The 12,984-nt window shown below is 33.9% G+C and overlaps 4 protein-coding genes across 5 annotated transcripts in view; 2 read left to right on the top strand and 2 right to left on the bottom strand.

Annotated features, from left to right (window-relative positions):
• Positions 1-12,984, top strand: part of LOC149475255 (uncharacterized) — a 114,106-nt gene that overhangs the window by 74,524 nt on the left and 26,598 nt on the right. The gene's annotated exons all lie outside the window — the stretch shown is intronic.
• Positions 203-4,075, top strand: LOC149475261 (uncharacterized). Of its 2 annotated transcripts, none has more exons than XM_089713566.1 (3): positions 203-372; positions 917-1,058; positions 1,458-4,075. In XM_089713566.1, the coding sequence occupies exons 2-3, from the start codon at positions 929-931 to the stop codon at positions 3,827-3,829; spliced, it is 2,502 nt and encodes an 833-aa protein (XP_089569692.1). In that variant the 5' UTR covers positions 203-372; positions 917-928; the 3' UTR covers positions 3,830-4,075. The 2 variants fall into 2 exon arrangements, with proteins under 2 accessions (XP_089569692.1, XP_089569693.1); XM_089713567.1 differs by having other exon boundaries at positions 917-983.
• Positions 7,049-8,405, bottom strand: Polr1E (RNA polymerase I subunit E). Its single transcript, XM_089713660.1, has one exon. The coding sequence runs from the start codon at positions 8,338-8,340 to the stop codon at positions 7,252-7,254; it is 1,089 nt and encodes a 362-aa protein (XP_089569786.1). The 5' UTR covers positions 8,341-8,405; the 3' UTR covers positions 7,049-7,251.
• LOC149475263 (uncharacterized) overlaps positions 9,352-12,984 on the bottom strand; it is a 34,928-nt gene continuing 31,295 nt past the window's right edge. The window contains exon 2 of the mRNA XM_089713670.1: positions 9,352-10,362. Within this exon, the coding sequence (XP_089569796.1) occupies positions 9,356-10,303 (948 nt within the window). The 5' untranslated portion in view covers positions 10,304-10,362 and the 3' untranslated portion in view covers positions 9,352-9,355. The remainder of the gene's footprint in view (positions 10,363-12,984) is intronic.

Genomic DNA, 12,984 nt, shown 5'->3' on the forward strand with positions numbered 1-12,984 from the left:
GAAATATTTATACTTCGTTTATTTCCCTGAAATACCTAGTAACACTTTGTCTAACACAAAATATAATATAACATATATGTATACCTATTATCTGTCGGACTTTTTTCAATGTTTAAATTTACTATCTGTGTGCATGCATTATACTCTTTGGTGCATGCTGTGAGCTGTCAAACTTCAAGTTCAAAGCACCTTCAAATCAAAGTTGAAAGTTGTTTCTCCATTCTGTCATATATATATTTTTAAATAAATTATATTTTTCGGTGATATTATAAGATGCACATGAATTATTGTAAATAAATTTAAACTAGCTTATTTAACTGATCAATAAATACATAATGTAACGTAGTAATCCATAGAATCTCGTGTAATAACGTAAGTAGAAAGGAATGTGTATTTTTGTTTTTTTTTTTTTTGTAGGAATGTACAACAAGGATTGAATGATCAATAAATAACATTTCACAACAGTTACTATTCAGTTGAAAGGATAAATTAATAAAAGGGTTTAGTTGGAAAATTATGCCATTAAATTTTAATGCCTATTTTATAGGGAACAGCTGTCTTTACATATCTTGCGAAAAATTTTTTTTTGTTATAACTGCAAAGTATACACAATAAGTCTGCATGCGTACTGGTGCTGTATGTTTTGGAGCGCTATTCTTACTTACTTCATTACAAAGTATACGCGAGTATTTGCGTACTGCTGCTGTATAGATTGGAAGAACTTTGCAAAAAAGTTATTTACAATCTGTACTAATTAGTTTTACACCATTGCATGCTGGCCTTGTATAGAATGGAAAGACACAGTCAGGGTAATAAATACAGAAGTTAAATAATTTTATTTTACCTACTCATTTTGAGAAACAGTCAACAATATGTGCATAGATAATTTTTCTAATGACATTTTTTCTTATTTCAGATTGAATCTGATATGGATAACTATGCAAAACATACGATTTTTGGCGGAAGAATCAAACTAAAAAAGGGTACAGTTCCACATAATATATTTGAATGTCAGCGAGACAAAGATGAGAAACTAGAAGTATCTACGAGCCAAAAACGTAATTAAATTAAATATTTTGAGAAATTCATATCTCAACAGAAACAAAAGTTATTTTTGACAACCAAGTAGTTATAAATTTATAAAGAATATAAAAAATTCGATCATGACTCGTCACTCGAACCCGCATCCTTTTACGCCAATCCGCCTCATGATCAAATATTTTATATTCTTTATACATTTACATATATTTATAAAGCATTCATACATTTATATTTATAAGGGTTGATATTCTTTCACTGTAACATTTTTGTATAATTTTTTCTGTGTGTGTGTTTGTCACTGAATTCCTCGAAATAGCTGGATTGATTTTAATGAATTTTGTGTCTTTAGGATCTACTTACAATTCTACACCATGAATCCGTGCGCAAAAGCCAGTAATACATTTTTCTCATTTCAGAGATGCAGTCCCAAGACTACGTGTGCGATTATTGCGATCGCTCCTTCATCAGAAAGTGTAACCTGGTGACGCACATTGAGAATTTTCATATAAACATCACGAGGTACTGCGAAATATGCGGGAAAACCTTCGGCAGAGTGGCAGCTTTGAAGTTACATTTAAGCCAAGGACACAACAACCACGGACAAGGCTTACCCGAATGCGATCTGTGTGGACGAGTCTTTAAAAGAAAACAAAATATAGTATCGCACATGACGTCAAAACACTTTAGAATGTTAAAGACTTTTTCAACATGCAACGTCTGCGATAAAACGTTCACAACAGATCGGAATTTAAAACGCCACAAGAATCAGTTGCACAACCCTAATGTGCAGTATCTTATATGTGATTATTGCCAAAAAGTGTTTAAAGGAAAACAGTCTTTAATATCTCATATAAATTCAGTGCACAATCCCGTGGAATCGGATTATAATCAGTGCTTCTTGTGTGATAAATCGTTTTCGAGTAATCGGAATCTCAGGCGGCATGTGGAAATGTTGCACGGTGAAAGGGCTGAGTTTAAGTGCGATTTGTGTCCAAAAGTGTTTATGTGGCATCATAGTTTGAGGCGCCATACCCTGGCTAGGCATATGAGTGACAGTTTGGAACAATTTAGTTGCAAGTTTTGCGATAAAATATTCTACGGAAGAGAAAATGTAGAAAACCACCTCGCGTTGCATCATAAACCAGAAGCAGTGAACAAAACTGTGGTCAACGAATGTATGGCAATCAAAATAGGGCATCGTTGCGAATATTGTCAGAAAAAATTCGATGAAGAAACGCAGTTACGGCAGCATGTGAAATCGGAGCATTCGTTTCAAGATTTTTACTCGTACTGCAAGAAATCGTTGATGAATATGAGTGCGAAAGAAAATGAGGGTAGAAACAAATTCGTTTTCTACAATTGCGAATTATGTATGGACGTTTTCACGTCCGTCTATGGGTTGAAAGACCACATGAAGGCGTGGCATGATGTGGATTACAGCTTGTCGACTTGTAACGTCTGTTTTAAGAAGTTCTACAGCAAGCAAGCAATAAGAGAACATCAGAAAATATGTCTACCGCCAAAAGGTGTGAAGAGTTGTGACAATTGTGACAAGCTATTCACGGATCAATCGAGCTTAGAATTTCACCAGCGTATTTTCCATCCGCAAACTCAAATTCCCAAAGTCACATCGAGTGTAGACGATTCTAACTTAAATGGTACGTTTAAATGTGACCTGTGCAGCCGAGTGTACATGAACGATAGATCCTTAAAACATCACATCAAGTTAAATCACACTAACGAAACCACAGTGCATTGTGAATTGTGCAGTAAAGTCTACAATAATAAGTATTATTTGGCCGCTCATATGAGAACAATACATGCTAACGACAAAATCTTCCAATGTGATTTGTGTGATAAAGTTTTCCGGAATAAACGTGGAATACGAAGGCATATAGTGTTCACGCATATGGGCAAATCGCGGTACAAATGTATAGAATGTGAGAGCTTGTTTAAAGAGAAACGTAGTTTGCGAAAGCATTTACGTTCGAAACACTCGCAATCGAATGTGTTTCCGCAGTGTCATGTCTGTCAGAAGCGTTTTGAATCAGCCCAGTCATGTAAAGTGCATTTGAAATTGATGCATTCAGTCAATATGGATACATATCCCTGCCATATGTGCTCCATTTCGTTCAGTTCGAAGAAATCTCTAAATATCCACGTATCGAATAAACATTCGTCACAAGAACAGATCTTTAAGTGTGATACTTGCAAATTAGTGTTCAATGGACAGCAAAGTTTTGACCAGCACAATGCGAACAGCTTGTGCAAGATGCTCAAAATGCAGAAACTCGTGCCGCGTTGTATTATATGCGCAAAGGATTTCAGTGCGCGCAAAACTTTAAGGAGTCACATACGGAAATTCCACCCGGAATTTAACGTGGACGATTTAGCAAGATACGGTTCCGAACGACGTCTGTTTGTCGTAGAATGTGAAGATTGTTTACGTAATTTCAGCAATGAAACATACTACGAACATTATCTAAAATTTAAACATTTACGTGATACAATCGTGTTCACGTGTGAATACTGTTCCGTATCCTACAACTGTCTCGAATATTCGATACAACGATACAAAATGGCGCACGAAAAACTAAATACAAGTACGTTGATGTTGAGTGAGTTGTGTACGACCGAAATGAGTGAGGACTCGACTAGTTTGAGTGAGATTGATTCCAGGTTTGAGGTGAAAACAGAACCTGTGGATTTTAGTACAGTATATGATATGGCAGCGGGATATGAAATAATGACAGAGTGCGAAATTAAGGCTGAACCGATGTCTCCTTAAATTAAAGTGATGTGTATCGGGCTAGTTAGTAACGAAAATAATACTCGATTTTTACTATTATTGTGTATGTATAAGAAATTAAGTTATTTATAAATTTTTGGAAAACACTTCAGAATCAAAACATACTTTTTTTTAGTAAAAGGAATATATTTTTTGTATTTTATAACGAAAAATAGTGGGTTGTGGATTCTTTTAGTTGATTCAATCTCATTTTGAACCAGGAAGCCTTTAAAACTGGCCATATTTAAGTATTAGACCGGGAGATACTGACACAAAATTTCGAGTCATTTGTAACAGGATGGCGGTTCTACAGGGTTCTTAGTACGCAATGACAAAAAGAAAAATGATGGTGTGAACGCTGGTACCGGCGGCTTAGTCGCGTGGGCGTTAGTCGAACTCGTCGGAAAATAGCGAAAGTCAAACGATTTGTAACAGTATGGCACTTATTTTTCCTGTAAGTTTGAGGATCAACGAATATAAATACAAAATTTCAAGGATCTAGGTGTTGGAAATCTTCATTTATATAAATTAATACTTAATTAATTTTTCAAGTATGACAGCACTTATTCCCCCTACTAGAAGTATGGCAAATATAATAATGGTCACATTTTATCAAATACTCTCCAAAAATCCAAATGCAATACTGGTACAAAAAGTTTGGCGAAATAAAATTTTTTTGCAAATTTTCGGCGGTATGGCGACCATTTGGAATCGTCCGAAAAGTATGGCATGGCGATTTTCGTAAATGGCTGCACGACGATGGTTACCTGTGCAAAAGTTAGCCTGGTACAAATGGTTGAATAATTGTTTTATTTGAATCCACACATTCGCGTCGGTATGGCGGGCTGTAAGTCACACCGGAAAAGTATGGCATGACACTACCGCCTACTTCTTTTTTATGGGCTATCGGTAAATTCTAAAATTTTTGTGTTACAAATTGTTTGACTTTCGCTATTTTTCCGACGAGTTCGACTAACGCCCACGCGACTAAGACGCCGGTACCAGCGTTCACACCATCGTTTTTCTTTTTGTCATTGCGTACTAAGAACCCTGTAGAACCGCCATCCTGCTACAAATGACTCGAAATTTTGTGTCAGTATCTCCCGGTCTATATAAAGTAGCCGGATGTTTTTTTTAAATATTATAGCCATGTTATTATTAATTTCTTATTATGGACATTGTTGTAACACTAAAAATCTAAGTGCCTCTAATTATTGTTATTTAAAAAATATTAAGAATTTTTATGAATTCTTTTAGTAGATCTCTTAAACATAATACTCTTTAGTTAAGTGTTTAATATTAAGCCTATATATGTATTTTAGATAGAGTAGGAAAGACATAATATAACTTTAACTAATTATAAAATAAAACTTCTGATCGTTAGAAAGAGACAGAAAATCTAAGCACACTAACTATCTCTCTCTTCTGTATAAAAAGTGAAGTCCCGTGTCCCCAAGTAGGGTAAGGGACAGATGCATTATGCATACATCTGTTTCACTGATCGATTTTCTTTAGGGACAAGTAGGTGATCAGCCTTCTGTGTTCTGCTAGACCGAGACATTTGTTTTTTTTTCTTCGTCTCCACCGGGAATCGAACCCAGGACCCCTCCGTTCTACGCTGGCGCGTCAACCACTGCCAAGGAGCCGGTCTCTTCTGTTATACAGAAGAGAATAAATATATATATAACAATAAACAACTAGATTCACAATCACGTTCAAAAATTGTCCAAAGCAAAACTCTGCCTATGCGTCTTTTAGTTATCTAATTAGCTTAAACAATAAACTTTGAACATTACTGCCACAAAATAAGGTGCTAATTTGAACAAATCAATACCTATATAATATTATAAAGCTGAAGAGTTTGTTTGAACATGCTGATCTCGGGAAATACTGGTCCGATTTGAAAAATTGTTTCAGTGTAAGATAGCCCATTTATCGAGAAAGGCTATATTATATCATCATACAAAGACCAACAGGAGTGAAGCACTGCGGGTAAAACTGAGAAGCTCAGCTAGTATATCTTAATACTATTAAAAAGGCGAAAGTTTGTATGGATGTTTGTTACTCTTTCACGTAAAAACTACTGAACCGATCACAATGAAATTTAGCACACATATAGAGGGTAACTTGGATTAACACATAGGATAGGTTTTATCCCGGAAATCCCACGGGAACGGGGACTATGCGGGTTTTCCTTTGCAAACGCGGGCGGAAATCTAGTAAAATATAATATATTATAAGAATTTTTCAAATCGGACCAGTAGTTACTGAGATTAGCGCGTTCAAACAAACAAACACACTCTTCAGCTTCATAATATTAGTATAGATTAATTATTACTCCATATTATAACAATAGGCAATCTTGATTCTTGGTTGTATGAAAATCTCTTAGAGCGAGCGCGCACGAGCAACTTTGTCTCCGCAACTATTTTGTCTCTCCCATCAATTGTATGGGGAGTTGCGTCGCTACGTGCGCGCACTTTCATACTAGCCCATGGGTGGAGAGACAAAATAGTTGCGGAGACAAAATAGTTGCGGAGACAAAGTTGCTCGTGCGCGCACTGTCAAAATTTTGTGAAAATAACTATAATCTATAAATTTATGTTATACTTATATGATAATTAAATTTTATACAATTACGTATATGTTGAAATTGTAATAAAATTATATATTTACTTGGGTAGTTTTATTTTTAACACTAATTCCTACTATAATATTATAAACGTTTCACATAAAAACCACTGAACCGATTTTTATGATACTTGGCAATAATGTAGCTTATGCATCAGATTAACATGAGTTATGGAATTAAGAATGAATAACAAGTGATAACTGCTTAAAAACAACCGACTTCAAACTTGCACTTGCAACATTTACAAATACAGACAAAAATGCTCATAAAATAAAAACTACTGGGCCTATCCGAATAAAATTTTTATGGGACCAATTCGACACCATCCCGCATCTAACAAAAAAAGAATCACGTAAATCGGTTCAGAAACCTTGGAGTAATCGGTGTACATACATAAAAAAAAAAAAAAAACATACCGGCCGAATTGATAACCTCCTCCTTTTTTTGAAGTCGGTTAATAAATATTTTAATGTGATTGCAGTTGTAGATTGCAATTTGCAGTATACTTTTTAGATATTTAGATTTTACATGTTAGGCATTTCATTCTACAATTAAAGAAAAAGTTTTATTTTTAATTTTTATTTATAACACTTCATTGTACAAAACAATATAGGAAAATGTGGTACAAATTAATGAGGTACAAAAATTTTGTACAATAGGCGGCCTAATTGCTACACAGCAATCTCTGCCAGGCAACATGTTGGATGACTCTCAGATCAAATTTCATGAGAATCGGTCAGGATAATACATAATAAAAGAGTATATATGTAGATACTAAATTTATTTACATTTAAAACTTAGAAGATTTCCGCCTGAACATCGGTTTAAAGTTCAATGGATACTTCAATTGCACTATTTTCGTACCGCCAGACGTAACAACAGTAGCGCCAATAATCCTCAGTTTCTTTAGAATCGTTGCTTGAGTAAATTTAAATTCTTCACAAATTTTCGTCAAGGAACATTTATAGTTATTTAATAAGAATATAAACACGATTGCGTGACAAAACGCTTTGTCTTTAAAGTTCGGTAATCTCACCGTCTGTCCTTTTGTCATAGACGAAAAGTTGTTCATTATAATTTTGTGCAGTGTATGTGAACACTTACAGGCTGCATAACTTTTCAACTTCATTTCTTTCGCAGTTGTCACATAAAATTTTATTAAACAAGACGTGTACAGACCGAGTACTTGATTTATTTTCGACTTACTCTTTTCTACCATACTCAAAATCATCGGCGACATTTCCGATTTGTAATCTTTTTCAGCAATTTCGGATGATATTGTTTCAATCTCGTCTTCTGTTAAAATTTTGTTGATATCGTAAACGTCTTCAAGTCGAGTCGCTTTTCGGTCGATTGGCGGTAAGTAGAAATCATCAGGCAGGGTCCCATTATCGTATGATGATAAATCCAGTTGGTCTTCACTTATTTTTTCTGTAGCTTTCTGGACTTGCGTTGTTATCGTTTCTACGTTTATTTTTAATTTTTCGCGCTGTTCCATCTGTTTTTTCTGCTTCTTGGAACCGAATTTACGACTTAGTTCTAAATTACTCGTTTCTAGTAGCTGTGAGGTGTCCAAATTGTTTCTGATGACTGGATTTAAGTTTAGATGACATGACTCAATGATTCGAACTTTTCCAGTGTTTTTGTTTCTTGCGAGTAGTAATACTCGTCCAACGTCTTCTTCTTCATCTCCAGTGTACACCATATTATCTAGTTCAGTTACAACAGTATATTTATTATTTTCTTGATTAACAAACATCTCACAATTGCTTCCTTGATACTCGTCAGTGATGTCAGCATTTTGAAAGTTCACAACCATGGGGTAAAATTTTCGCTTCGGACATACCTCTTCTACTTCTAATTGTTTCATTTTTACCATTTTTAATTAACAAATCATTAAATTCTGTATGTGCACGTGCATTTAGGTTATAAAAACATAACAAATGATATGTCATGGGACATTTGACAGATCAGATCTGATATTGGCATTTGGCAAATGACACTTTTGCTGTGTACGGTGCCGGGTGCGTTCCGTAGAAATAATAAATAAATACCTACTACAATTATTGCAATGGTGCGTTCTGGCTCTCATACAGTTTTCCTTTCTAACTTGTTTTTCTTTATGTAGATCCTCCACCTATTTTGAACTCGATTATACACACCTACATATTCCGGGTTTGGAAGTATAGCTTGTCTCAATCTATACTTACTAATATTATAAAGCTGAAGAGTTTGTTTGTTTGAACGCGCTAATCTCAGGAACTACTGGTCTGATTTAAAAAATTTCGTTGATAAATAGCCGATTTATCGAGGAAGGCTTTAGGCTATATACCTATCATTACGCATAGCATAGCATTATATGCTAGCCACGCATGTGAAACCGAGAAGCGCTAGTTATTGATAATATTATTGTCGTGATCGTTATTCTTTAGCACTTAAAAGGATTAGATTGTGCTTTATACCTTATATTTGATGCTTAATATTATTAACAGGAAACATACATTTTTTTAAGCTATTGCATAGCTTCTATTGCGGGCCTTGAGTGCGGGGACCGAATCCAATTCCGTAACAAAAAAACCTCACGCTCCCCACTCCGACGGACGGAGGTGTGGCTTGAAGGCATAGCATGCAATAGCTGTACCGCGGCAGTCCCCGAGTGACACCAAGTGCCACACGTATTTTTTTATTTTAATAATTCTCCATAGGTTCTTGTAGAAAGCTTTAAAGTACATACATAAAAAATATAAAATAAAGTCTAACATATATTTTATTAAACAGTTAAAAGTCTAAATTAATACATGCAAATTTTGGAAAGGAGCTATTTGAGTAATTATAGAAATGATTCACAAAGATTTTTTTTTTCAATATGACAAAGGAAAAATGCACAAAGATTTTTATTTATTATATTTTTCAGTAATTTCATTCAATAAATTTAGGCAAGGTCTTCTGAAGGGTGATCTATGTGCTTCAACTATTTTTTGTAAATTCGTTAATTTTGTATTATCAATTTTATTCTGCAAATATGTTAATAATAATCTTCCATATTGTTTATCGGCAACACATTTTTCTGAAGCTTCTTCTAGATTTTTAAAAATAAAATATTGTATCTTCTCATCTTTAAAACTTGTTTTATACATTGTACATATTGTAAATATGTTCTTAATAAATACATCTATTGTAAAGTCCATATTTATTAAGCTTTTTAGAATATCTGTCTGTTCCTTTTGGTCTAACGTTGAAACAAATTCTTGTAAAATACTGCTATTTATTTCTAAATCAAGTATTATTCTTTGGAATAATATTATAAATTCCTCTGGATAATTTTTATGTACTTTTACTAATACATCCGTGGCCAGCCATGAGTTTTGCCTTTTGAAATAATTTAAAAGGAATTTTAGTAAAAACTTTTCAACAAATTTTACATCTAAACTATTTTCAAATACATACTGGCATAATTTTTCGATACTTGTATCGGGTAAATTATTCGCTAATGTGATAAGAATCGTTTCATCTTTCATACTTTCTTTTATAATGTAATCAATATGTAATACAGGATTGGATTCAACAATTTCTTTGTATTTTTCATTATCAATACTTTTTGGTGTAATTATGTTATCTGTGATATTATTTACTCTCTGTAGTTCTTCAGCAGGTGGAGTTATGTTTTCTTGGAGAGGTCTTTCTTGTATTAAATGCTCGTAACCTACAAGTAAAATACTTCTTGAAAAGCGAACGTTCCATTGATTTTCGACGCTATTCTGACCGGCTATTTCAATACACCGTTGCAAAATAGGTATTGATGATGCTGATAATTCATACATTATACGCATTTGGTCGAACATTCACTCCCTTGTGCACCAATTTTAAATTAGAAAATAGCTATTTGGTTATTTTAAATTCGCTCTTGTTTACATTTTGTGACAACTGACATTATGTTATTCAGTTATTATAGGATTCTTTGTTCTGAGGATGAGTGTGATGAGTGATGACTGTTAAGTCATCTGTCAAATTCATGCTGGGTTAACATACGTATAAATTTCAATTAGCAACACTTTAAAAACAGAAAGAAATATCATGAGAAAGTATATTAATATCACTAATATCGTATATCGTATCATAATATTGTATAAACTCAAACTCAAACATTCATTTATTCAATTAGACTACTATTTAGTAGCACTTTCGAATCGTCATTACATAGTATTTTAACATTTACCACCGATTCGGAAAGCAGTATCTATGGAGAAGAATCGGCAAGAAACTCCATAGTTGCTCTTTTAAATAATGTCAATAAATTTACATAATATGTAACTTATATCTACCTAACTACATAATATGCCAAAGAACTGTCCTGTGGTTTTTACGCGACAACCCTCCATGGGTCTTTATCGTCCATATATTCCTGAATACTGTAGTACGCTCTCTGAACTAGTACATTTTTTATGTAAGTTTTAAATTTAGTACTACTAAACTCTTTAATATTATGAGGAATTCTATTGTATAAGCGTATACCTTGACCCATAAATGAATTTTTAACTTTAGCTAATCGGAAAAATGGCATTTCAATTCTATTCTTGTTCCTTGTGCCATAATCGTGTCTATCTCCTACTCTTGTGTGTAAGTCAGAGCTTTTGTGTACATGCAAAATATTATTAAATATATACTGTGATGGTACAGTAAGGATACCAGTATTCTTAAAATGATCTCTTAGTGAGTCCCGAGCACGTAAATTATATATAGAGCGAATGGCTCTTTTCTGTAAGATAAATATAGTTTCTATATCTGCAGCCCTGCCCCACAGTAGAATTCCATAGGACATAATGCTATGAAAGTAGCTGAAATAAACCAATCTGGCCGTATCTTCATCGGTGAGATGCCTTATTTTTCGGACTGCATATGCAGCAGAACTGAGCTTACCTGCAGCGGTGTTGACATGGGCTCCCCACTGTAGTTTCTCGTCCAATGTTAACCCTAGAAATACAGTAGACTCAGTAGGATGCAATACCTCCCCGTTCAAGGTAATATCTCTGTTCAACTTTTTTACATTAGGAAGTAAAAATTCAACACAAGTGGTTTTTTTGGCATTTAATAATAAATTATTGGCAGTAAACCATTCAGATATGTGTAAAAGAGCACTGTTCACTTCATCAACATTTGGGTCATGCCTATCCACATTAAAAATTAATGAGGTATCATCTGCAAACAGAACTATTTCACACCTATCCTGCAAATAATAGGGAAGATCATTGATATATACCAAGAACAAGAAGGGACCTAAAATTGACCCCTGTGGAACACCAATGTTAATTGACGCACCGCTAGAACGTTCTCCATTAACAACTACAGTCTGTATCCTATCATGCAGGTATGACGCTATGAGGTTCTGGGCTTTTCCTTTAATTCCATAGTGATTAAGTTTACGTAACAAAGTACAATGTTCAACGCAGTCAAATGCCTTGGAGAGGTCACAAAATATCCCTAGAGCATTTTTTGAGTTTTCCCATGCCTTATATATATGTGTTAGAAGTGCAACTCCAGCATCTGTGGTTGAGCGCCCCTTTGTGAAACCAAACTGTTTGGTGTGCAGTAAATTATTATTTGCAAAATGACTACTCAATTGGTTTAATATTAACTTCTCGAATACCTTACTTAATGTTGGTAAAATAGAGATAGGTCTATAATTGTTACAGTCTTCTTGATCGCCCTTCTTAAATAAAGGTATAACTTTACTAAGCTTTAGTAAATTAGGAAATGTACCATAGTCACAACACTTATTAAATATGGAAGCTAAATTTTTCGCAATATTTTCTATTATATTATTAACTAAATTTACGGACATTCCCCAAAGATCACAAGTATTTTTAAGATTAAGCGTCTTAAAGGCAGTAACAATATCATTAGCAGTTACGTGTCGTAATTCAAATAATGTACTGCACTCCGCAACATGGTCCCTCAAAAAGGTCTCTGCAAGTGCTGAAGACGAATTTAAACTATTAGTAATAGTAGCAGGGACACTACTGAAGAATTCTTCAAAAGCAAGCGCAACATCAGCACTTTTGTCAATAACCCTGTCATTATTTACAAGTTTTATGGTATTAATTGATTTGCTTTTACCCATTTCACCATTAATAATTGACCAAACTGTTTTAACTTTATTATCAGAGTCGCGTATTTTTTCTTTGATATACAAACGCTTTGCAGTGAAACAAACTTTTTTAAAAATTTTTGAGTAATTTCTAACATAACTAAGAAAAGATGGGTCTTTATTATATTGCTTCATACCATATAATTCATAAAGAATGTTCCTGCACCTATGTATACTAGCTGTCGCCCATTTACTAAATGGTAAATCCTTGGTAATATTTAAAGATTTAACTTTAAATATTTTTTCAAATTCTTTATGTACTAAATTAAAAAGATTTTTAAACATTTCACAAGGACTATTAGGATAGGATTGATCATTTAGTACGGGCAGGTTTTTATTAATATTATTCCTAAATTTATTAATGCCTTTTTTAGTTAT

The sequence above is a fragment of the Colias philodice genome, chromosome 31 (assembly GCF_061535455.1).
Source record: "Colias philodice isolate Cphi_HAF_F1 chromosome 31, ilColPhil1 Martin Lab GWU primary, whole genome shotgun sequence".
NCBI classification, from domain to species: domain Eukaryota; kingdom Metazoa; phylum Arthropoda; class Insecta; order Lepidoptera; family Pieridae; genus Colias; species Colias philodice.